Genomic DNA, 22,552 nt, shown 5'->3' with positions numbered 1-22,552 from the left:
TTGAAAAATTTCCAACAAAACACATAAACATAGAGTAAAGAGAAGCAAAGCTTGAGTTGTTGAAATCATTGTAATTAAACAAAAAACTAATATATTATGTATTTTTTCCATCTCTCGTGACAAAGGGGGATCTATACGATTTGAGAACACGCCTATTGTACAAAATGTCACCTCTAAGCTATGTCAGTACTCCTAAACTACGAGAATTATGGTCAATTCAAGAAAGAAGTTATACGTTGGAAGGTATCTTCACTGCAAGGAATTGTGAGGCCACCCATGGGATGATCATATCCAAACTCTTCCTCAGCTTCACTCAACAAGTCCTGAAATGAAGGTTGGTTCAAGTATGAAACAGGAATCACAAACCGCTTCATTTTCTCTCCAACATAGACTGCAAGATAACCCTTTGGTGCATCCACCGCTTTTGAAGATGCATGATTTGCTGCAAATAATGACTTTCTGATACTTGGTAAGCGAAAACCCATTGTAGTATTGATTTGAGAAGAGAATAGTTTAAGTTTCCTTAGAATTTTAAATGCCTTAGGATGTGAATGATTTGTGTTTCTCTAAAACGGTTGCAGCCATGAATATATATAGATAGAAAGATTTGCAAGAAACCATTAATTGTGTACTTGAATTATTGCTGAAGAAGGAATACGAGATCGGAGTCATGGGACCGAATGAGAGACATGGCATGTGGTGTTGTCTAAGAGCACTTTCCAAAGAATTAACGTAACATTATATTGTAGATAATTCATGGCCCACCTTCTGCTTCTATGAAAAAAGAAAATGTAATATGATCTTGTCAACACTAGCTTATCAGTGTGGTGGGGGCCAGAAGTTTCATTTATGCAAAGTTCATGTAGTGTTGCTTAGTATTTGACGTGCAAAAAAATGTGGCTCACGATGCCTGATGATATGATGATGCATTCAATGTTCGTCCTCATCTTATTTCCACTTTTTTGGATCTATGAAATCCTTTAGGACAGCTCCATATTTCCTTGTCCTTTGCTAAAGTTGTGCAGACGTATGTAACATCACCGTATCAAACAATGGGCAACTTAAAGCGTCAACTTCTAACTAAATGACACGTGCCTAAGTGAATCCTAACTTTTTTTAATACATTATTTGGTATTCCATACTTTTGAAGACATGCTTTGGAGATGTTTTCATCACGTTCGTTATACTAGAGTACAGGCTGTGAAAAAAGACAGCTGGAAGAAATTTCCTGGACGATGAATTATAAGGCAACACATAGCGAAAGATCATAGACCATTATATTTCTAGGGTTTGACATTATACATACTACAACAGGTTAGGTATTTCATGAGAAAGTCCTCTAAGGCAACACCATATGCCCGTCTCCCTGTCGATCCCATGACACATCTGATTGCCTTCCCCCTTAATCATACATCTAGCCAACGATTTCTTACATATTCTTTCTTCTATATATATTCATGTCTGCAAGGATTTAGCACAACAAAAATCATTCACATCTTCTTTACATATTCATGTCTGCAAGGATTTAGAGTTAAAAAATTTCCATCTTCTTTACAAGTCTTATTTGACACTCTCTTCACAAGTTTCAACACATACAACAATGGGTTTTCGTTTACCTGGAATCCGGAAGACATCATTTTCTGCAAACAAATTGGCATCTCCAAAAGTCATGGATGTGCCGAAGGGCTACGTTGCAGTCTATGTTGGAGAGAAAATGAGGCGGTTTGTGATTCCTGTATCATACTTGAACCAACCTTCATTCCAGGACTTGTTAAGTCAAGCTGAGGAAGATTTTGGATATCATCATCCAATGGGCGGCCTCTCAATTCCATGCAGTGAAGATGTATTCCAGCATATAACTTCTTGCTTGAATTGACAACAAAGCTCACACTAGGAGACTGACATAGATTAATTAAGACATTTTGTACAATAGGGTGTTGTCAACTTGTAAAGATATTCCTTTTCTCGAGAAAGAGGGAAAAGAAACATTATAGAATGACAAAAGTTACAGTATTTCAATTTTTTTTGTTTTTTGTGTGGTGACAATGTATTCAACTACTCAAGCAAATCCTGTGTTTTCTGTTATTTGTTACAATGTTAACTTCACCCTGTCTTGTGTGGCATTCTCATTCAGGCGACAGGTTTTAAATTCTGTACAGAATAGAAAAATATCATACGTCTGTTTAAATTTGCCTCATCTAATCTACCTCACTCTACATTAGCATGAGTTACAGCTCATTCAAGTGAGAAGTAACGTTTAGGAACTCATCCTCCTTGCATGGTATTGTTAGACCACCCATTGGATGATCATATCCAAATTGTTCTTCTGCTTGACTAAGTTATTCGTCAAAATAATTAAAGGTTCGTTCAAGTATGATACTGGAATCATGAACCGTCTCATCTTATCTCCAACATAGACTGCAAGATAGCCTTTTGGTAGTTCAACCCTTTACGAGGCTGATCGGGACGAAGCCCACCTAATAATACCATGTATGCAGAAACCCATTGTATTCTGTTGCTCCACACAACAAATAATCTCACATGTTTCTTCAAATAATTGTAAGCTCACAGTTCTATTGATATACATATCTACCATGTACTAACTAATACCACAGTGACTGATTGACAGCTCTGAATAAGTTTTGGGAGGTAAAGGGAAAATCAATACCGAATACATGATCATGAGGCACTATGAACCACATTTTTTATGTACGGAAAATTCTAACCGCCACCAGCCTAAAATTTGCACCCATTAGTTCATGGCCCCTGCCCCCTTAATAATTGTCAATATGATCCACTTTGATTTTTTTTTCATATACTTTATCTTAACTATTGTAACATGTTACACTGATTCTTGAGAAAGTCCTCAAGACAACACCACATGCCATTGTCTCTAAGATGGTCCCATTACTCTTATCTCATAGCCCTCATTCACCAATAACTCATGCAGCCATTGGTTTATTACATATTCCTTTATCTATATATATTTGTGGTTACAGGCATTAGCACAAGCACATAACATTCAAACCCTAAAGCATTCAAAATTGTCTCCTCAAAGCAATACAACAATGGGTTTTCGTTTACCTGGTATCAGAAATGCATTATTTACAGAAGTTGTGGCGTGTGCAGTTTATCTGTCCAATCGATCTCTGACAAGAAGTGTATGGGAAAGACACCACAAAAAGCATGAAGTGAAAGAAAGCATGGTATTTCTCACTTAAGGGTCTTTGGGAGTTTAACTCATGTTCATGCCTCAGATGAGAGAAGAGAAAAACTTCATAACAAGAGTGAGAGATTCATCTTCATCGGTTATGATTCAAGCTGAAAGGGTTACAAGTTGAACAACCCAAACAACAAGAAGAGGTAGTCAGTCGAGATGTGGTGTTCGACGAAAAAGGAGAATGGGACTTTGAGACTCATGAAAATGAATACAACTTCTTATCTCCACTTGATGAAGAAAAGACACCTCAACATGTTCAACAAGAGCTCATCCCATGCATCAACATCAACCACTCACAGAGACACTTTGCCATCTCTTGATAGTGAAAGGGCTGTGTCACACACAAGAACCATCCAAGATCTTTTTGATCAACCTGAGAGATTGGATAATATCACACTATTTTGTCTCTCTATAGATTGTGAACCAGTGGACTTTGAAGAAGTTATGCAAGATAAAAGATGGAGAGATGCGATGGACGAAGAAATTAAATCCATTGAGAAGAATGACACATGGGAACGTGTCTCCCTTCCGAAAGGGCACAAGGCTATTGGCGTCAAGTGGGTGTACAAAACAAAGAAGAATGCCAAGGGAGAAATTGAAAGATACAAGGCAAGGCTAGTTGCAAAAGGTTGGGATTGATTATGATGAGGTGTTTGCTCCAGTTGCTCTCCTGGAAACCATAAGACTAATAATCTTTGTTGCAGCTCAACACAAGTGGAGAATTCATCTGATGGACGTGAAGTCTACCTTCTTGAATGAAGTCCTCGAGGAAGAAGTGTACATCGAATAATCATTGGGATACAAGGTGAAAGGAGAAGAAGACAAAGTTATTAAGCTAAAGAAGACACTTTATGGACTAAAACAAGCATCGAGAGCATGGTATAGTCGCGTTGACAAGTACTTCCATGAAAATAACTTCACAAAGTGCTCACACGAGCATGCCCTTTATGTCAAGATCAAAAATGGAGATATCTTGATCGTGTGCATATATGTGGATGACTCGATCTTCATGGAAAGTAATCCAAGTATGTTTGAAAAGTTCAAGAAAGCAATGATCAAGGAGTTCGAGATGATCGATATTGGACTAATGTCATACTATCTTGGGATTGAGGTAAAGCAGAAGCAAGATGGAATCTTCATTTCACAGCAAAACTATGCACAAGAGATGCTCAAGAAATTGAAGATGGATAGCTACCAACCAATTGGGACACCGGCCGGTGGAGTGCAAAATGAAGTTATCAGAGTTTGACGAAGCATAAAAGGTGAATGCTACAAATTTTAAGAGTTTGGTGGGTAGTTTGCAATATCTGACGTGCACAAGACCAAACATTCAATATGCTATTGGACTCATCAGTCGATACATGGAGACTCCAACTACTACTGATCTCATGGCCACAAAACGAATTTTTTGCTATATAAAAGGAACAATCGACCTGTGAGGCAAAATACGTAACATCTACTTCATGCGTTTGTCGTGCAGGCTGGCTTAGGAATTTGTTAAAAGAGTTGGGCACATCACAAGAAGAGTCGACCAAGATCTTTGTGGATAATAAGTCAACCATTGCTCTAAGAAAGAATCTAGTGTTCCATGATCAAATCAAATATATTGATACCCATTACAACTACATAAGGGAGTGCATAGCAAGAAAGGATGTACATGCAGAATATGTGAAGTCTCAAGACCAAGTAGCTGACATCTTCACCAAGCCACTCAAGCGAGAAGACTTTATCAAGTTAATAATCTTACTTGGAATGGTAAATAATGTTTGGGGGGGGGGGGTGTTGAATAATATAAACTTGATTTAGTTCATTAATCAAGTGTTAGGCCCATTAAGTTTGTGCTACTACTTCAAAGAAAATTTTAGAGAACTGTAGAAATAAGTAGAAGTAATATTTAATTGAAAGAAGTGTGTAGAACTAAGTAGTCGGGTGAAGTAGAACTCTTCCTTGAAGTGTGTGGAATCTTTCTTGATGTTTCTAGAACTCTCCCTTGAAGCCTATAAATGGAAGAAAGGTTGTCATTTGTAAAGTATCCAACGAAGTCAAAACAAAAGCTTTTCTCAAGTAATAAAAACTAGCATTCTTTCAAATACTCTCTCCTCCATTTCTCTCAAATACTTCCTATTAGCTTCTCCTTTCCAACAGAGTCTTGGTTCTTGATGGGTGTAACTGCTTCTTTCTGTCTCCAATCTATTGAGTCTGGTAGTGCAGTCACATTTTCATACTTAAAAGTGGTTGTAGTTATGAATGAGAAACGCGTGTGCCCATTGAATCTATTTCTTGGTGCAATGAACTCCTCAATGGTGAGGTCTGCAAATCGATTAATGCCTAACTTGTAAGGTTTATTGGCAGCATTGTTCAAGGCTTCAATGTAATTCACATCTTCCTTGAATATCTTGAAACGCTTTTCCCTTTCCTGGGGTCCTTATACACTTTGTCATAATGAGCCATCCATTGCTCGTGCCTGTCATACCTGGATGCATCTTGGAGAGTGCGACATGTGGCTTGAAAAGCAATGAATCCTACACAAAAAAGTAATGTCAATGAAATATGATGGAATTGAATTTTGGTAGCCATGGTAGGTACTAAGTACAGGCTAGTGTGATGGTGGGAACAAATAGTTCTGATTGGTCACTGAGATGTGCGAAAGATGTTGTGCTGGCAGTCCAGATTGTTTGAGGTATATATGGGAAAGTCAAGTTGAATAGTAAACTAACTGTTTTAGATTTTTAACTGAAAGCTTGTCTTTCTTTTTTACGAGAATTTCCTGAAAACCCGTGTTTGTTCAATCTACTCAAGACAATATTTTTGTCAACGAAACCCCAAATAAAAAAAGAATATTTTTGTTTACATGACATAGATGCAAATATATATATATATATATATATATATATATATATATATATATATATATTGTTTATTTCTGATGGGATTTTTTTTTAATTATGTTTTTTTATTCATAAAATTTAAACTGAGACTTTGTCAAAAGAATCTAAATTCAGTTTTACTTAGAAGGAATGTATTTTTAGTGTAAAAAATGATTTAATTTTTAAATTTGACACCCGAATCGTACATAGCAAAATGACAAGACTAACTTCAAATTAGCCTTATGGGTAAGAGTACAAAACAGCACTATAAAACGTCTAAAAGAAACGTATGCGGCAGAACACCAGCTAGTACATACTAACACTAACCATTTTATTTGTCGTTATAGTTGTCAACTAATCATTAGTTTTGTTTTTTGTTGTAACAGTTTACTTTAAGGAAAGGGACGTCGATCAGGGGATTCATAAGAATATTCTGTTAAACCAAGGCTAATTCATACTGAAGGAAATTTCATTCCACCAAGCCACATCTTAAGTATATATAGTAAACTCTTGGCTTTCACTTGTCTTGTGTTAAGAGTGTTTCATTTGTTGGTTTTGTCTTCGTCAAAACTTGGGTGGATAGTGAGTTTTGAGTGCTTTGAAGTTCCACAGCTAGAGTCAAATTTTCTGATTGCTTGTAGAGCTTACAATCTTCCCAACTAATGCTTGCATTCTTTGTTATAGAACATGAAATACTATTATAATGACAATTGAGTGATTTGAAGTTCCAATGCTAGAGTCAAATTTTCTGATTGCTTGTAGAGCTTACAATCTTCCCAACTAATGCTTGCATTCATTGTTATAGAACATGAAATACTATTATAATGACAATTGAGCTATATACAGTAAACTCTTCAAGTTTACTATTATAATGACAATTGAGTTATATATAGTAAACTCTTCAAGGTTGAAGACAGAATTGAAGATCAATGAGTCTTAAGTATATATAGTAAACTCTTCAAGTTTTAAAATAAAGACTTAAGCAGGTTTTCTTCTGTAAATATCCTCTCTAAATCTTGTGTTATTTCAATAGTTAATGTGAAGAAACTATATAATTAATGTTTGAAGAAGGTTTTTTTTTTTTTGAAAAAAATATTTCGGGTTAAATTTGATAATTTGATTATTGACTTTTGAGTTGAATGTTTAAAATGCTTTAATCAATTTTATAGGATATGACATTAGAATTTGAAGAAGGTAAATTTTGAGTAAAAGAAATTAGAATTTAAAGATTTTAGGTAAAAAAAATTTAACGATAGAACCATTTTTAATTAATTTGGCTTGAAAAATTTTAAGACCAAAATTACACTCAATTTAAATTAAAGAACTAAAGTGTAATTCAACCTCTAACTAAAGATTCAATTTAATTAATATCCACTTGATATTATTTTGGTAGGATTAGCACAATACAATATGTTAAAAAAATCATGCATTTATTTACAATATCAAGGTATTTTTATTAATAGTATATAAAGTATTTAATAATTTTATTTATATAACCGCGAAATGAACGAGTCACGATCTAGTTATAACTTATTCTGAGTACGGTTGAAATAGACATATTTATTCTTTTAATAATACACTAAAAAGTCCCTTCTCTTTGGTACACGAGAAAAGAACAAGAATAACTGTTGGTAGTTGATTAGATGATAGTTGATAGTTGATAGTTTTAGAGAATTGTTTTAGAAAGAAGTCTATGTCACTGATTTCTTGGATGATCAATTACAACATACCAATTGCCTATTTATAGGCTCAAGTCATCAACATCTCAATGGTGGTGAATGTTTCTACATTACTTTAGGTCTTTCTAGAGTTTTCATGCTAGATTAGTATCATGATAGTTATAGATTCTTCTATCTTATACATACACTTATAGTTCTAGATTGTTCTACCATATTCATACACACTATAGTTCTAGGATACTCTACCATTTTCATACATATTATATTTAAGAATATTCTAGAAATTTTTAGCAATTTTAACATTCCTCCTTAATGCAAATTTCTGTGACTCCGAGCATAGCTCGTAATTCTTCAAATCTTGGTCTCGGCAATGCCTTTGTGAATATGTCTGCAATTTGATTTTCTGTTCTACAGTAGTCGAGTTTGATCTCTTTAGTTGCTTCAACTTCTCTGATAAAGTGATACTTGATTGCTATGTGTTTTGTTCTGCTGTGATGAACTGGATTCTTCGCCATTGCAATTGCTGATTTGTTGTCGCAATTGATTTTAGTAGGCTCATCTTGTTTTTCTCCCATGTCTTTAAGTATCCTACGAAGCCATATAGCTTGACTAGTTGCTTCAGCAGCTGCCATGTACTCTGCTTATGCTGTTGATTGTGCTACTGTAGCTTGCTTCTTCGACGCCCAAGAGAACATTCCCGATCCTAGTGAGAAAGCATAGCCAGAGGTACTCTTCATGTCATCTGCCGAACCTTCCCAATCCCTCAAAATTGTTTTTCCTGCTCCAAAGTGTATTTGACTTGGCTTTGCATGAATCTTGATAGAAGACTTGTTGCATACATTATGTCAGGCCGTGTAGCTGTCAAATATAAGAGGCTTCCAATTAGACTTCGATATTTGGATGCATCAGCTTCTGGTGCTCCATCATTCTTCTGTGGTTTCTCATTTGTTATGAGTGGAGTAGCAACAAGTTTACAACCATACATCTTGAATTTCTTAAGTAAGCCTTCTGTGTATTTCTTTTGTGAGATGAATATCCCTTCATTTCTCTGACTTATCTCTATGCCGAGAAAGTAACTCATCAAACCAAGGTCGGTCATCTCAAAGGTCTTCATCATGTCTTCTTTAAACTCCATCATCATCTTAGTATTGTTTCCCATGTAGATAAGATCATCTACATATAGAGAGAGTAAGAGAGTGTATTGACCTTGAGACTTGACGTAAAGTGTAGAGTCACTCTTGCTCCTCCTGAATCCTCGATCCATGAAATATTGATCGATTCTGCTATACCATGCTCGAGGTGCTTGCTTCAAACCGTAGAGTGTTTTTCTTAGTCTTAACACTTTGCTTTCTTTGCTTTCAGACACGAATCCTTGTGGCTGCTCCACATAGATCTCTTCTTCAAGTACGTCGTTAAGGAAGGTGGATTTGACATCTAGTTGATGGATACTCCATCCTTTTTGTGATGCAAGAGCTATTAGAGCTCTTATGGTATCAAGATGAGCTTCTGGTGCAAATGTCTCATTGTAGTCAATTCCGGGTTACTGTGAGTAACCCTTAGCTACTAGCCTCGCCTTGTGTTTCTGTATGGTGCCATCAGGGTTGAGCTTTGTCTTATAGACCCACTTAACCCCAATGATATCTTTTCCATGGGGACAATTTACTAACTCCCATGTGTTGTTTTTCTCGATCATCTGTATCTCTTCTTCCATTGCCTTGACCCATACTTCTTGCTTTGACGCTTCTTCAAAGCTTCCAGGTTCAAGTATGGCCAAGTTACAGGTTTCATATATGTCCACCAAAGATCTTACTCATCTTCGAGTAGACTCTAGTGATGATAGTTCTTGATCTTATTGTTGTGGTGGAGGTGAAGGTGGTTCACCTGGGTCTTCTTCCTCAGCTTCTTCTTGAGGTAGTTGAGCGGGTATAAGAATGTTTTTCTCCACTTTTTCTTCATCCCAATTCCAAGAAGCGTACTCATCAACTTTAACATCTCGACTAATGATGAGTTTCTTAGTTTGCAAGTTGTAGACACGGTAGCCTTTAGAGATATTGTTATACCGAAGGAAGATACCTCGTATAGTCTTGTCTTCAAGCTTGTGCCTCTTCACGTCCGGAATATGAATGTAGCATATAGATCCAAAGACCCTTAGGTGCTTTGCTGATGGCTTCTTCCCGTTCCAAGCTTCAATTGGAGTCATGTCTTTTACAGACTTAGTTGGACATCTGTTGAGTATGTAAACAACATTGTAGATTGCTTCAGCCCAGAATGTGTTAGGTAGTCCCTTCTCCTTGAGCATCGATCTAGCCATTTCCATAACTGTGCAATTCTTTCTCTCGGACACTCCATTTTGTTAAGGAGAATATGCGACTGTAAGTTGTCGCTCAATGCCTTCATCCTCACAAAATCTTTCAAACTCGCGAGAGGTGTACTCTTTGCCGCGATCACTTCTTAGTACTTTTATCCGTTTTCCACTTTGATTTTCAGCAAGGGCCTTGAACTTTTTGAATACTCCAAAGACTTCTGATTTTTCTTTTAGAAAATATACCCATGTCATTCTAGAGAAGTCATCAATGAAGAGTATGAAGTACTTGTTGTTCTCATGTGATGACATCCTCATTGGTCCACAAACGTCCGTATGTATCAGCTCCAATAGATCTTTCACTCTCCATGCTCTGCTTGTTGAGAAAGGAAATCGGTGTTGCTTACCAAGGAGACATCCTTCACACACTTCATTGTTCTCCTTTATGCTTGGAAGATCTCTCATCATGTTCTTCTCATGTAACAACTTCAAGGCATGTGTGTTGAAGTGGCCAAATCTTCGATGCCATAGTCATGAATCATCAACTTGTACCTTCATGGCAATGTTTGTTGCATATTTTAAATTTAGAGGTAAGCTTCTATTGCTCTTATTCATCTTTACTTGCGCTATCTCAGACCTTTTATTTTTGTTGTCTAAGATTTTGCATACACCTCCTTCAAAGTGAAGTGTGTAGCCTCTCTCCATCATTTGGCCAATGCTTAGAAGATTTTCTTTTAGGCTGAGAACTAGTAAGACATCATGGATGAGTCGCGTACCTTTATCTTTCTCCACCATGACAGTGCCTTTGCCTTTTGATTCAACCACACTTTCATTTCCCAGTCGAACTTTGACTTTGACAGACTCATCAATGCTTTTGAAAATAGTCTCATCCTTGGCCATGTGATTGCTACATCCACTATCCAAGTACCAGCTTCCTCCTTTTTCTTTTATTGAGTCTTGAGTGGCATAGAACATATATTGTTCTTGATCATGCTCCTCTGCGATATTAGCTTGATGCCTATTTTTGTTGCAACAATTTTTCTCTACGTGCCCGAACTTCTTGCAATGGTTGCATTGTGACATATTACGGAACCAACAATTTTTCTCTGCGTGGCCTTGCCTTTTGCATATATTGCATGGAGGATTTTTATCTGTTTTGTTCTTAAGGAAATTCCTAGAACCTTCTCTTCTTCTGGAAGTTTCTCTATAATTTTTCTTTCCTCCATTTTCTTTATTTTGGGGCTGAAATTTAAACTTTGACTCACTACTAAAAAATCTATTATTTACATCGTAGATTCTAAATCGGTTCTAGAGAACCTTCTTAGAAAGGTTCACAGTGGCATTTTTGTAATAAACTCAAACGTAACGACGACGTTTGCCTAAAACCGCCTTTGATGAGTTCACGGGATGGCAGATTGGTAATTTTCTATTAGGGTAGAAAGACGGTTTTCTCCTATAGACCGTCTTTGTTTGCTTATTCGCTTATTAACACTACTGCCAAAAAGCCTTTTGCACTTCTGTGACTTTCATGCCAACCTAGCTATCTCCCTCATTTTCTTTCATCCCAACCTAGCTCCCTCATCCCTATTGTCATCTAGCTTTCGTGCCGCCGTCTCCTATGTATGTTGTTTGAGTGCGATCGAAGGTCCGACGTGCCCCCACATTGTCTCTGGATTCCACCTCTTCCCGTCCTTCGTGACGATCCTCTTCCTTCGACCTCTTCAGGTTTTTCCTCTCATCTTCCTTTTTCTCTTCCTTCGTTTCAGATCCGATCCGATCTCATTTGCAATCTTGTCTCTTTCGATTCCGTTATTATCATTTTGCACTTCGTTGAGCATTCTTGAGTTTTACAAGATTTTTTTTAATTCAAAATCCCTATTTATCGATTGTGGAATGGTTGTCGTTTCATGATTTGGGATTTGATTTCGCTGTTGTAGGATTTTTGCAAAGGAGGTTGGGATTTGTTTTCTTGATGTTCTTTAATTAAAGGTTAATTAGGGTTTGGATTCGAGATTGGTTTTTTTTTTATTGTGCTTCTGACCAAGTCTGAATGTTAATTAGGGGCTCTTTACCTGACTTGAATCAAGATCCTTTTTCAAGCATTAGTGTTTCTAGTGGAGAAGATTATGCTTCTGATTCATCTGATAGTGGCAAGACTTTGTCCAAAAGGGGAAAGTCACTACTATCCATAGGAAAAAGAAAAAGTTTCAACACAAAATATGGGGATCCGAGTGATGTGGTTAGAGTGGCGGAGTACAAAGAAGATGATGCTCAATTTGCAATGTCTCAGCAACTATCAGTTCCCTCTGTTTCTAAGGGTACTAAGAAGAGGAAATATTCAAGAAAAGGAAGAAAAGGGGATTCAAAGCCAGTATTGTTGTGGAATGCATGGGAAGAGGAGCAAGAGAAATGTATTGATTGGCATATGTTAGAAGATGTTGACTCAGATAATTAGAGTGAGGTAATGAGTGAAACTGCTGAGGCGCCCTCTGATCTGACTATGCCTTTACTTAGATACCAAAAAGAATGGTTAGCCTGGGGTTTGAAACAGGAAAGTTCTGTGAGTAAAGGTGGAATACTTGCAGATGAAATGGGAATGGGGAAGACTGTTCAAGCAATTGCTCTTGTCCTTGCCAAACTGTTCAAGCAATTGCATGGTAAATTTTTAATTTACTATAATTGGTTTACGCTTCTATTTTATTGACCAGTTTTTCTTTGTCAGGCACACTATATAAAATCTAGACATTGTAACACTGCTAAAGTAGTTTTTGCTCTGGAGTCTACCTACAAATGGGCATTAAGTGGCACTCCCCTTCAGAACCGAGTTGGGGAACTGTATTCTCTGGTAATTTTGTAGTTTTTTCACTCACTTTTTGCTGAAAATTTGTAATGTATCAGGTTTGTATTTTAAAATATTTTAATTGCAATTCTTTGTATGCACATACGGTTCCTGCAAATAACTCCTTATTCCTATTACTTGTGCAAGGACTGTGACTGCAGGATTCTTGATCATAGGTATGATAATTCATTACATCAATGAAGCTGTGTGGAATAGTAGGCACTAGTCGTGCAATGGACTTGATGATTGATATATAAATCAATCATTAATTTTTTTATTATCTTTTTACCCATCTTGGATGTATGGAATCTTTCATTCTTTCTTCATGTTATTTATGTCAATTAGAAAGTTGTTTCAATGATTTCATGCAGAGCCTATTCTGTAGTGATTGCCACTCATTTGGAATAGTTTTTTTTAGGAAAATATATTGCTATACCTATAAGCAGTTTAGTGTTTTCCATAACATTGGGTTCTTTTGACTAATTTCAAATATTGTACAATCGCTTATGTGTGTTATAGTATAATAGGGTGTAGATTTTGTTATGCCCATTTCTTTCTGATTTCTTTTGGTAAGTTAATAAAAGAAGATTCTTGATATGGATTTGGCTACTGGCTAGTAGCATATTATACATATTATATACCAAACAAGGTATTAACATTGTGAGTGTGAATTGGAAAAGCAGGGAAGGAGCAACAGCCTGTCGATGATGCTGTTGGGGGAGACGAAACAACTACTGGCAAGGGAAGTAACAATAAAGATAAAGGTGTTGATGTTATATCTTCAGATTCAGATATAGTTTCTGGTCCTGATTCTGATTCTGATTTTGAAGGTAAATTTTCTACTCTATGGTTTTAAATTCAAAATGTTTTCATTTTATGGCATTCTATGTGGCTTGGCTGCAAGATTTGGGATTTATGCTTCCTTGCATCCTGTATTCTGATTCTGATTCTGATATTCACACTCACAGTGGTTGATCGAGTTAATTTCTTTTGTTTATATCCAATGAATAAAAGAAAAACCTTCACTTATAGATAAAACCTTAATAAGCATTGTTATTTCACTTACTAGAAATGATGTAAACACCAATCTTCCTTCACCTAGTTATCATCACGCCGACCAACCAAACTTTCTATTTAGAACCTACCCATCAGTTAACAAAACCACCAAGCCAAAGTCTCGTATTTCAAATATTGGAGTTACTAAAAACTAAAAAGTGCTAGCTAGGCTAAGAAAGAGTTATAACGACAATTCTAATACACAGAACAAAGATGATAATTAGAATCAAAAGGCCAAATTTTAATTCTAATTAAGGATGCACGAGCCAATTAGCTAGTACCTAATATACCATTCTATTTGCTATTAGTTCTTTGGCTCCTCATCCACCATAATGGGACTTGTCTTTCTCTAGTACCTAATATACCATTCTATTTTTTTACTTACAATTTGGTGTTAGACTTGTCGTCATTACTGTACACTCTATCTAACTAAAACTAAATTATTAATATAAATATTATCAGTCTATATTAGCACACAATGAGATATAACAATGTGTTAGTAATTTATTTTGCCGTTTATTAAGTGTTATTATAACTTTTGTGAGTATAGTTTTTATCTTATTAAAATTAAATTGTTAATAAAACAATTATACATTTATATTAAAATTACGATATATTATACTAACACTTAATATTTCTACAATACATATTAATTTTTTATATTAATAAAATTATTTTTAATATAATATATTATTTATAAATATAAAATCGTACTAATAATTTAGTTTCTATTAATATTTAAAAAAGTCCCTATAAGTAGGTCACATTACCTAAATTAAACAAAATCAGTAGGTCGTAGTTTTGCTGTAGCTAGTGTCACTATCCTATAACCTTCCCCATGAGTCCCTATTAATCTACCCTATTCATATAAGGTTATAATAAGCTGATTTGATTAAACTTCGGGTTAATTTCCTTTTCAAAATTCAAATAGATATGTCAAGTTACGGTTGGGCTATGGTAACTCAAACCCGAGTGGGACCAAACATGCATTGACCATGAGGCTTTGAGTTTGATATATTGTTGGGTCGTAAGCTTCCTTCTCCAATTTATTAGGAAATCACAGTTTGGTTCCACTAGACATATTCACGAGTTTGGGTTACGACAAAGGATTAAAAGTAAATATTGACTATTTAATTTTATAAAAATGTTTTAAAGTTTAATTATGTTTGAATAAAATTAATTTTAATATTTATACAAAACCCAAAGATGATATATAGTTACGTCTTTTTTGTTTTATCTCTCAAAGTCATTTTAACTTAACATGCTAGCTACATTATTATATGTTGATTTTGTGGAGGATAAGGTGTCATTTTCAACGTGAGAAACATAAGTAGCAAGGCATGTATGTGGTAATTAGAAAGGGCAGTAACCTTAATTAACAAGAAAAATCATTATATAAAAATGCTAAAATTCTAAATATGGTTATATCCAAATATATCAATAACTAGAAGCACTAGAGACATAATATTACCTTATAAACAGGTCCAAAATATCCCCGTGGCTATTTCTTGTTCATTATTGACTTTGAACTATTTAGCTTGCACCAGTCTAACTATTTCTTGTCCTTTTTATTTATATATTTCTATTTTAATGAATGGAATCATTTTCTTGTCCTTTTTATTTATATATTTCTATTTTAATGAATGGAATCATTTCTATGCTAACTCTGTGTTCAACTTGTCAAACCTCCTAATTAAGTATGACTTAAATAATGTGTTACAATTTTCTTGAATTGTGTCCCTTTGTTGTTTTTATTAGTTCTTTTTTCTAAAATTTTTTTACTACGTGATTAGATAACACCCATTGGAACTGAACCTGATGCAGACCTTGGTCCAGTCATTAGCAAATAGGTATGTATTTGGCTATTGAACTAATATGCGTTAAGCCTAAACTCGTGATAGTTGTATTAGGTTTCCTTCTATTTCACATAGTTGATGTGCTATTGTCTTGTCTTTTGCTCTCATGTTTGCTTTGTTGTATGGTAATTTTTAACTATAAATAATTGCATTTCCATGAGGGATATATGGCCATTGATAGTGGTATATATGGGTTTCTTATATCTATGAAAATATTCTTTAATAATTGAATAATAAAAGTAGCTTTAACTAAAACAATAAAAAAACACATTCTACATCGGTTATGCGACAACCGATGTAGAATGCTAAAGATTCTAAGACGGTCGCGCGTGTCAAAGACCGTCTTAGAATGTTAAAAATTCTACATTGGTTCTTGGACGAATGATGTAGGATGCTAATCATTCTAAAACGATCTTTGGCACATGCCCGTCTTAGAATCGTTAGCATTCTACATCAGTTCTAGGATGACCGATGTAGAATCTTTAACATTCTAAGACGGTTATTTAGGATCGTCGTAGAAAATTTTTCCCCTTTTTACGTCGTCTCCAACAACATCGGTTGAAAATCGATGTAGAATGACTCGAATAACCGATGTAGAAAGACTTTTTTGTAGTAGTGAATGGAAGGCCTTTTCAAGTGTATCTTCTTTATGCCTATACAGTCTTTGCTCATATACTTCAAGAGACCTCACAAGTTCTGTCTTTGATAGAGTGGACGGATCTTTGGTTTCCTCAATCATTGTCACGATTGGGTCAAACTTTTGGGGCATAGTAATTAGAATTTTCTCAACAATTTTCTTTTCAAGAATATCTTCCCCAAAAGCTCTCATTTGATTAACTATTTTTTTTAACTTTAGAATAATAGTCTTTAACTGTCTCAGACTGCATCATCATCAATAGTTCAAAATCTCTTCTTGGAGATTGAAGTTTAACGACACGTACCTTAACACTTCCTTGAAACTCCTCCTGCAATGTGTTCCATGCTTCTTTGGCAGTCTTAGCTCCCATAATTCTTGGGAAAATTGGATCATTCACCGTTTGTTGCAAGGTGAACAACGCCTTTGAATTTTTCTGTTTATTTTTCTTCAACTCTTTTTCTAGAGATGCATTAAGAGCTAAAGTATCTGCAGGAACGGTGAATCCTTCTTCTACTATGTCCCATAAATCTTGAGATGAAAAATATATTTCCATTTTAACACGCCAAAAATCATAATTTTCACCATTGAAGATAGGGACAGAAATAGTTGACGATTGAGTAGTGTTATCCATAGCTTAGAAAAAATATTATTGGAGTGGGTTAATAGTACAAAGGAAATTTTTGAAGTAGTTGGGAGGATTTTGGAATAGTAGATAGGTAATATAACTACGCCTAATGTATGACCGAACGTAGCTCTGATACCACTGTTGGTAGTTGATTAGATGATAATTGATAGTTGATAGTTTTAGAGAATTGTTTTAGAAAGAAGGTTATGTCATTGATTTCTTGGATGATCAATTACAACATACCAATTTCCTATTTATAGGCTCAAGTCATCAACCTCTCAATGGTGATGAATGTTTCTACATTACTTTAGGTCTTTCTAGAGTTTTCATGATAGATTAGTATCATGATAGTTCTAGATTCTTCTATCTTATACATACACTTATAGTTCTAGATTGTTCTGCCATATTCATACACACTATAGTTCTAGGATATTCTACCATTTTCATACATATTATAATTAAGAATATTCTAAAACTTTCTAGCAATTTGAACAATAACGAACTATAACAAGTCCCTTTATCATCGTGTTGAAACTCGATTTTGGAAAGCTGGAAGAAGTGCAACCTTTTTATTCGTGTATGCCTTAGAAATATGCATGCACATGAAACAATAATATTTTCAAACCTCAATTTTTATAATTCCAATGTTTTCCAATACATTACGGTGACAAATAATTTGTCCGGAGTACCTACACCTGCATATGCATACAAATACAATACAAGAGTCATATTCAAAAAGCTCTCATTGCTACATGTAGAGAAAGGTGCTTTCAGGTTTGAGTTGAAAACAAGAAACATGAATTTACCATTCAAGTTAACTTTCCTATTAATACAACAAATTAAATAATCTTGGTACCAACACAGCACATCTTTCTCACATTTCACTAACCAAATTCAAGTAATTGTTCCATAATTGTCACACACACTACGCTATAGCTACCATACCATGGTGGCAAAAAATCATTTCTATCATATTTCATTTACAATGCTTCCCTGAATGGCTTTCTTGGCTTCTCAAGTCACATGTCGCACTCTCCAAGATGCATCCATGTATGAGAGGCACGAGGAATGGATGAGTTGTTATGGCAAGGTGTATAAGGACCCTCGGGAACGGGAAAAGCGTTTCAGGATATTCAAGGAAAATATGAATTACATTGAAACCTCCAAGAATGCCGCCATTAAACCTTACAAGCTAGTCATTAATCAATTTGCAGACCTCAACAACGAGGAGTTCATTGCACCCAAAAATATATTCAAGGGGATGATCCTTTGTCGTCCTCTCTTTCTCGTAAACACACCTTCTCTTTTTCATTCATTTTCTTCTTCGTCCATCTAAGTAGGAATGCGAGTTGAAACGGAATGATCTTTTGTCATCTTCTTTCTCCTTGGATCAGGACCCCACTAATCTCGTTCATTTTCTTGCCACATTGATTGATTCGGGTGGCATAAAAAAATAATTGCTAAATAAATATTTTTACAGATATTTTTAATATATTTTTATTCAAAGATATTTTCAATAAATATTTTTAAAGATATTTTCAATATAGCAGTTACTACTATTTGAAATTTTATGTCTATTGTATAAGAATAATGTATCAATTTTTTTTACTGTGTTTTTTAATTTATTTTAATACAACTAACTAATTTTCTTATTCTTTTAATTAACAAACATAACAAAAAAAAATATCAACAACACATAAATTTAACTACAAAAGTACATACAAAGTAACTAAAAAATTATACTCTAATTTTATCCAATTTTTTAATTTTTTTTATCTATATATTTTTTCTTTAAAAAAATAAAAACAAAATTATAAAATTAATTTAATAAATAAGTAATTTAAAACCAATTAAAAAAATTAAATAATATAATATTTATATTTTATAATATTTTTAATTAAAAAAAACAAGAAAGAGAGAGAAAGTCCTGAAAATTAAATTGCAAAGTAGTGGAGATTGGAAAAAAGTAGAAGAGGAAAGGTGTATTTACAAAAAAAAAAAAAAATCACCCACATATGCGTTCCTCAGTCACAAGAAAGGAGCAGTTACACCTGTCAAGGACCAAGGTCATTGTGGTTAGTGCATGATAATTGATTTACCAAATCAAATTAAATTGAATGATTCTCTTACTACTAATATACCTTGTATTGTAGGATTTTGTTGGGCGTTTTATGATGTTGCTTCGACTGAAGGAATTCTTGCACTGACGGCTGGAAAATTGATCTCTTTGTCAGAACAAGAACTTGTTGATTGTGACACAGAGGGTGTGGACCAAGGTTGTGAGGGTGGCCTTATGGATGATGCTTTCAAATTCATCATTCAAAATCATGGAGTCAAGATGCCAATTACCCTTATAAGGGTGTTGATGGAAAATGCAATGCAAATGAAGAAGCCAACCCTGCTGCTACTATTACTGGGTAAGAGGATGTTCCTACCAACAATGAGAAGGCACTGCAAAAAGTTGTGGCCAATCAACCAGTTTCTGTAGCTATTGATGCGTGTGACTCTGACTTTCAGTTTCACTGGCATGTGGTGTTGTCTTAGGGACTTTCTCAAGAATCAGTGTAACATGTTACAGTAGTTAAGATAAAGTATATGAAAAAAAATCAAAGTAGATAATACTGACAATCATTAAGGGGGCAGGGGCAATGAACTAATGGGTAAAAATTTTAGCGGTTGGAATTTTAGGCTGATCAGCTTACAATTATTTGATGAAATATGTGAGATTATTTGTTGTGTGGAGCAACAGAATACCATGGGTTTCCGCATACATGGTATTATTAGGTGGGCTTCGTCCCAAGCAACCTCATCAAGGGTTGCCAAAAGGCTATCTTGCAGTCTATGTTGGAGATAAGATGAGACGGTTCAGGATTCCAGTATCATGCTTGAACCAACCTTTAATTATTTCAAGAATAACTTAGTGAAGCAGAAGAACAATTTGGATATGTTCATCCAATGGGTGGTCTAGCAATACAATGCGAGGAGGATGAGTTCCTAAACGTTACCTATCACTTGAATAAGCTGTAACTCATGCTAATGTAGACTGGATAGATTAATTGAGCCAAATTTGTACACGCGTATGATATTTTCTATTCTGTACAGAATTTAAAACCTGTTGCCTGAATGAGAATGTCACACAAGACAGGGTCAAGTTAACATTGTAGCAATTAACAGAAAACACAGAGGATTTGCTTGAGTAGTTGAATTCATTGTCACTACACAAAAAAATTAAGAAATACTGTAACTTTTGTCATTCTATAATGTTTCTTTTCCCTCTTTCTCGAGAAAGGAATATCTTTACAAGTTGACAACACCCTATTGTGTACAAAATGTCTTAATTAATCTATGTCAGTCTCCTAGTGTGAGCTTTGTTGTCAATTCAAGCAAGAAGTTATATGTTGGAATACATCTTCACTGCAAGGAATTGTGAGGCCGCCCATTGGATGATGATATCCAAAATCTTCCTCAGCTTGACTTAACAAGTCCTGGAATAATGGTTGGTTCAAGTATGATACTGGAATCACAAACCGCCTCATTTTCTCTCCAACATAGACTGCAAGGTAGCCCTTCGGCACATCCATGACTTTTGAAGATGCAAATTTGTTTGCAGAAAACGATGTCTTCCTGATTCCAGGTAAGCGAAAACCCATTGTTGTATGTGTTCAAACTTATGAAGAGAGTGTCAAATAAGACTTGTAAAGAAGATGGAAGTTTTTGAGCTCCAAATTCTTTAGGATGTAAATGATTTTTGTTGTGCTAAATCCTTGCAGCCATGAATATATATAGAACGAAGAGTTTGTCAAAAATCGTTGGCTAGATGTATGATTGAGGGGGGAAGGCAATCAGATAACCCATGGGACCGACAGGGAGACAGGGGCATATGGTGTTGCCTTAAAGGACTTTCTCATGAATTACCTAACATGTTATAGTATGTATAATGTCAAACCCTAGAAATATAATGGTCTATGATCTTTCGCTATGTGTTGCCTTATAATTCATCATCCAGGATATTACTTCCAGCTGTCTATATTTTCACAGCCTGTACTCTAGCATAACTAACGTGATGAAAACATGTCCAAAGCATGTCTTCAAAAGTATGGAATACCAATTAATGCATTAAAAAAAGTTAGGATTCACTTAGGCACGCCTCGTTTAGTTACAAGTTGAGGCTTTAAGTTGGCCATTGGTTGATAAGGTGGTGTTACACACGTCTACACAACTTTAGCAAAGGACAAGGGCATATGGAGCTGTCCTAAAGGACTTCATAGATCCAAAACAGTGGAAATAAGATGAGGACGAACATTGAATGCATCATCATATCATCTGGCATCGTGAACCACATTTTTCTGCACGTCAAATACCAAGCAACATTACATCAACTTTGCATAAATGAAACTTCTGGCCCGCACCACACTGAATAAGCTAGTGTCGACAAAATCATATTACATTTTCTTTTTTCCTAGAAGCAGAAGCTGGGACTTGAATTATCTACAATATAATGTTTCGTTAATTCTTTGGAAAGTTCTCTAAGACAACACCACATGCCATGTCTCTCATTCGGTCCCATCGCTCCCATCTCATATCCCATCTTCAGCAATAATTCAAGTACCCAATTAATGGTTTCTTGCAAATCTTTCTATCTATATATATTCATGGCTGCAAGCGTTTTAGAGCAACCCAAATCATTCACATCCTAAGGCATTCAAAATTCTAAGGAAACTTAAAACTATTCTCTTCTCAAATCAATACTACAATGGGTTTTCGCTTACCTGGTATCAGAAAGTCATTATTTGCAGCAAATCAAGCATCTTCAAAAGCGGTGGATGCACCAAAGGGCTATCTTGCAGTCTATGTTGGAGAGAAAATGAAGCGGTTTGTGATTCCTGTTTCATACTTGAACCAACCTTTATTCCAGGACTTGTTGAGTGAAGCTGAGGAAGAGTTTGGCTATGATCATCCCATGGGTGGCCTCACAATTCCTTGCAGTGAAGATACCTTCCAACATATAACTTCTTTCTTGAACTGACCATAATTCTCATACTTTAGGAGTACTGACATAGCTTAGAGGAGACATTTTGTACAATAGGCGTGTTCTGAAAATGTATAGATCCCCCTTTGTCACGAGAGATGGAAAATCAGAATATATTAGTTTTTTGTTTAATTACAATAATTTCAACAACTCGAGCTCTGCTTGTCTTTACTTTATGTTTATTAGTTTCAATCTTGCCTTCTCTCTGTATGAGCCAGGTAGGTTGAATTCTGTTAAAACACGAGACTTAGGAGAAGTATTTTCCCTAGGACCATAGACAGATAAAATTACTTAGGAGAAACAGAACATATTCATATGTAATTATACATATCTAATTAAAATTTTCATCTGTGCATTGCCCTATAAACACAAGGAAATTTTCCTGACAAAGAAAGTGCAAAATAAAATTGTACTTAACTTCAAGGTTTATTTTCTTCCTTGA

General features: G+C 35.2%; 4 protein-coding genes across 4 annotated transcripts; 3 read left to right on the top strand and 1 right to left on the bottom strand.

The window, feature by feature from the left end:
* Positions 1–44: 44 nt before the first annotated feature.
* Positions 45–559, bottom strand: LOC114380207 (auxin-induced protein 6B-like). The gene has a single exon (XM_028339181.1). The coding sequence runs from the start codon at positions 483–485 to the stop codon at positions 213–215; it is 273 nt and encodes a 90-aa protein (XP_028194982.1). The 5' UTR covers positions 486–559; the 3' UTR covers positions 45–212.
* A 742-nt stretch (positions 560–1,301) lies between these two features.
* LOC114380206 (auxin-induced protein 6B-like) lies at positions 1,302–2,130 on the top strand. The gene has a single exon (XM_028339180.1). It carries the CDS (start codon positions 1,601–1,603, stop codon positions 1,874–1,876), a length of 276 nt encoding a protein of 91 aa, XP_028194981.1. The 5' UTR covers positions 1,302–1,600; the 3' UTR covers positions 1,877–2,130.
* A 15,948-nt stretch (positions 2,131–18,078) lies between these two features.
* Positions 18,079–19,666, top strand: LOC114378775 (senescence-specific cysteine protease SAG39-like). The gene is made up of 3 exons (XM_028337400.1): positions 18,079–18,355; positions 19,235–19,498; positions 19,599–19,666. The coding sequence occupies exons 1-3, from the start codon at positions 18,079–18,081 to the stop codon at positions 19,664–19,666; spliced, it is 609 nt and encodes a 202-aa protein (XP_028193201.1).
* A 1,864-nt stretch (positions 19,667–21,530) lies between these two features.
* On the top strand, positions 21,531–22,260 carry LOC114380208 (indole-3-acetic acid-induced protein ARG7). Its single transcript, XM_028339182.1, has one exon. It carries the CDS (start codon positions 21,835–21,837, stop codon positions 22,105–22,107), a length of 273 nt encoding a protein of 90 aa, XP_028194983.1. The 5' UTR covers positions 21,531–21,834; the 3' UTR covers positions 22,108–22,260.
* Positions 22,261–22,552: the final 292 nt, after the last annotated feature.

Source organism: Glycine soja, chromosome 12 (assembly GCF_004193775.1).
Source record: "Glycine soja cultivar W05 chromosome 12, ASM419377v2, whole genome shotgun sequence".
NCBI classification, from domain to species: domain Eukaryota; kingdom Viridiplantae; phylum Streptophyta; class Magnoliopsida; order Fabales; family Fabaceae; genus Glycine; species Glycine soja.
This window is presented reverse-complemented; position numbering and strand designations above follow the sequence as displayed.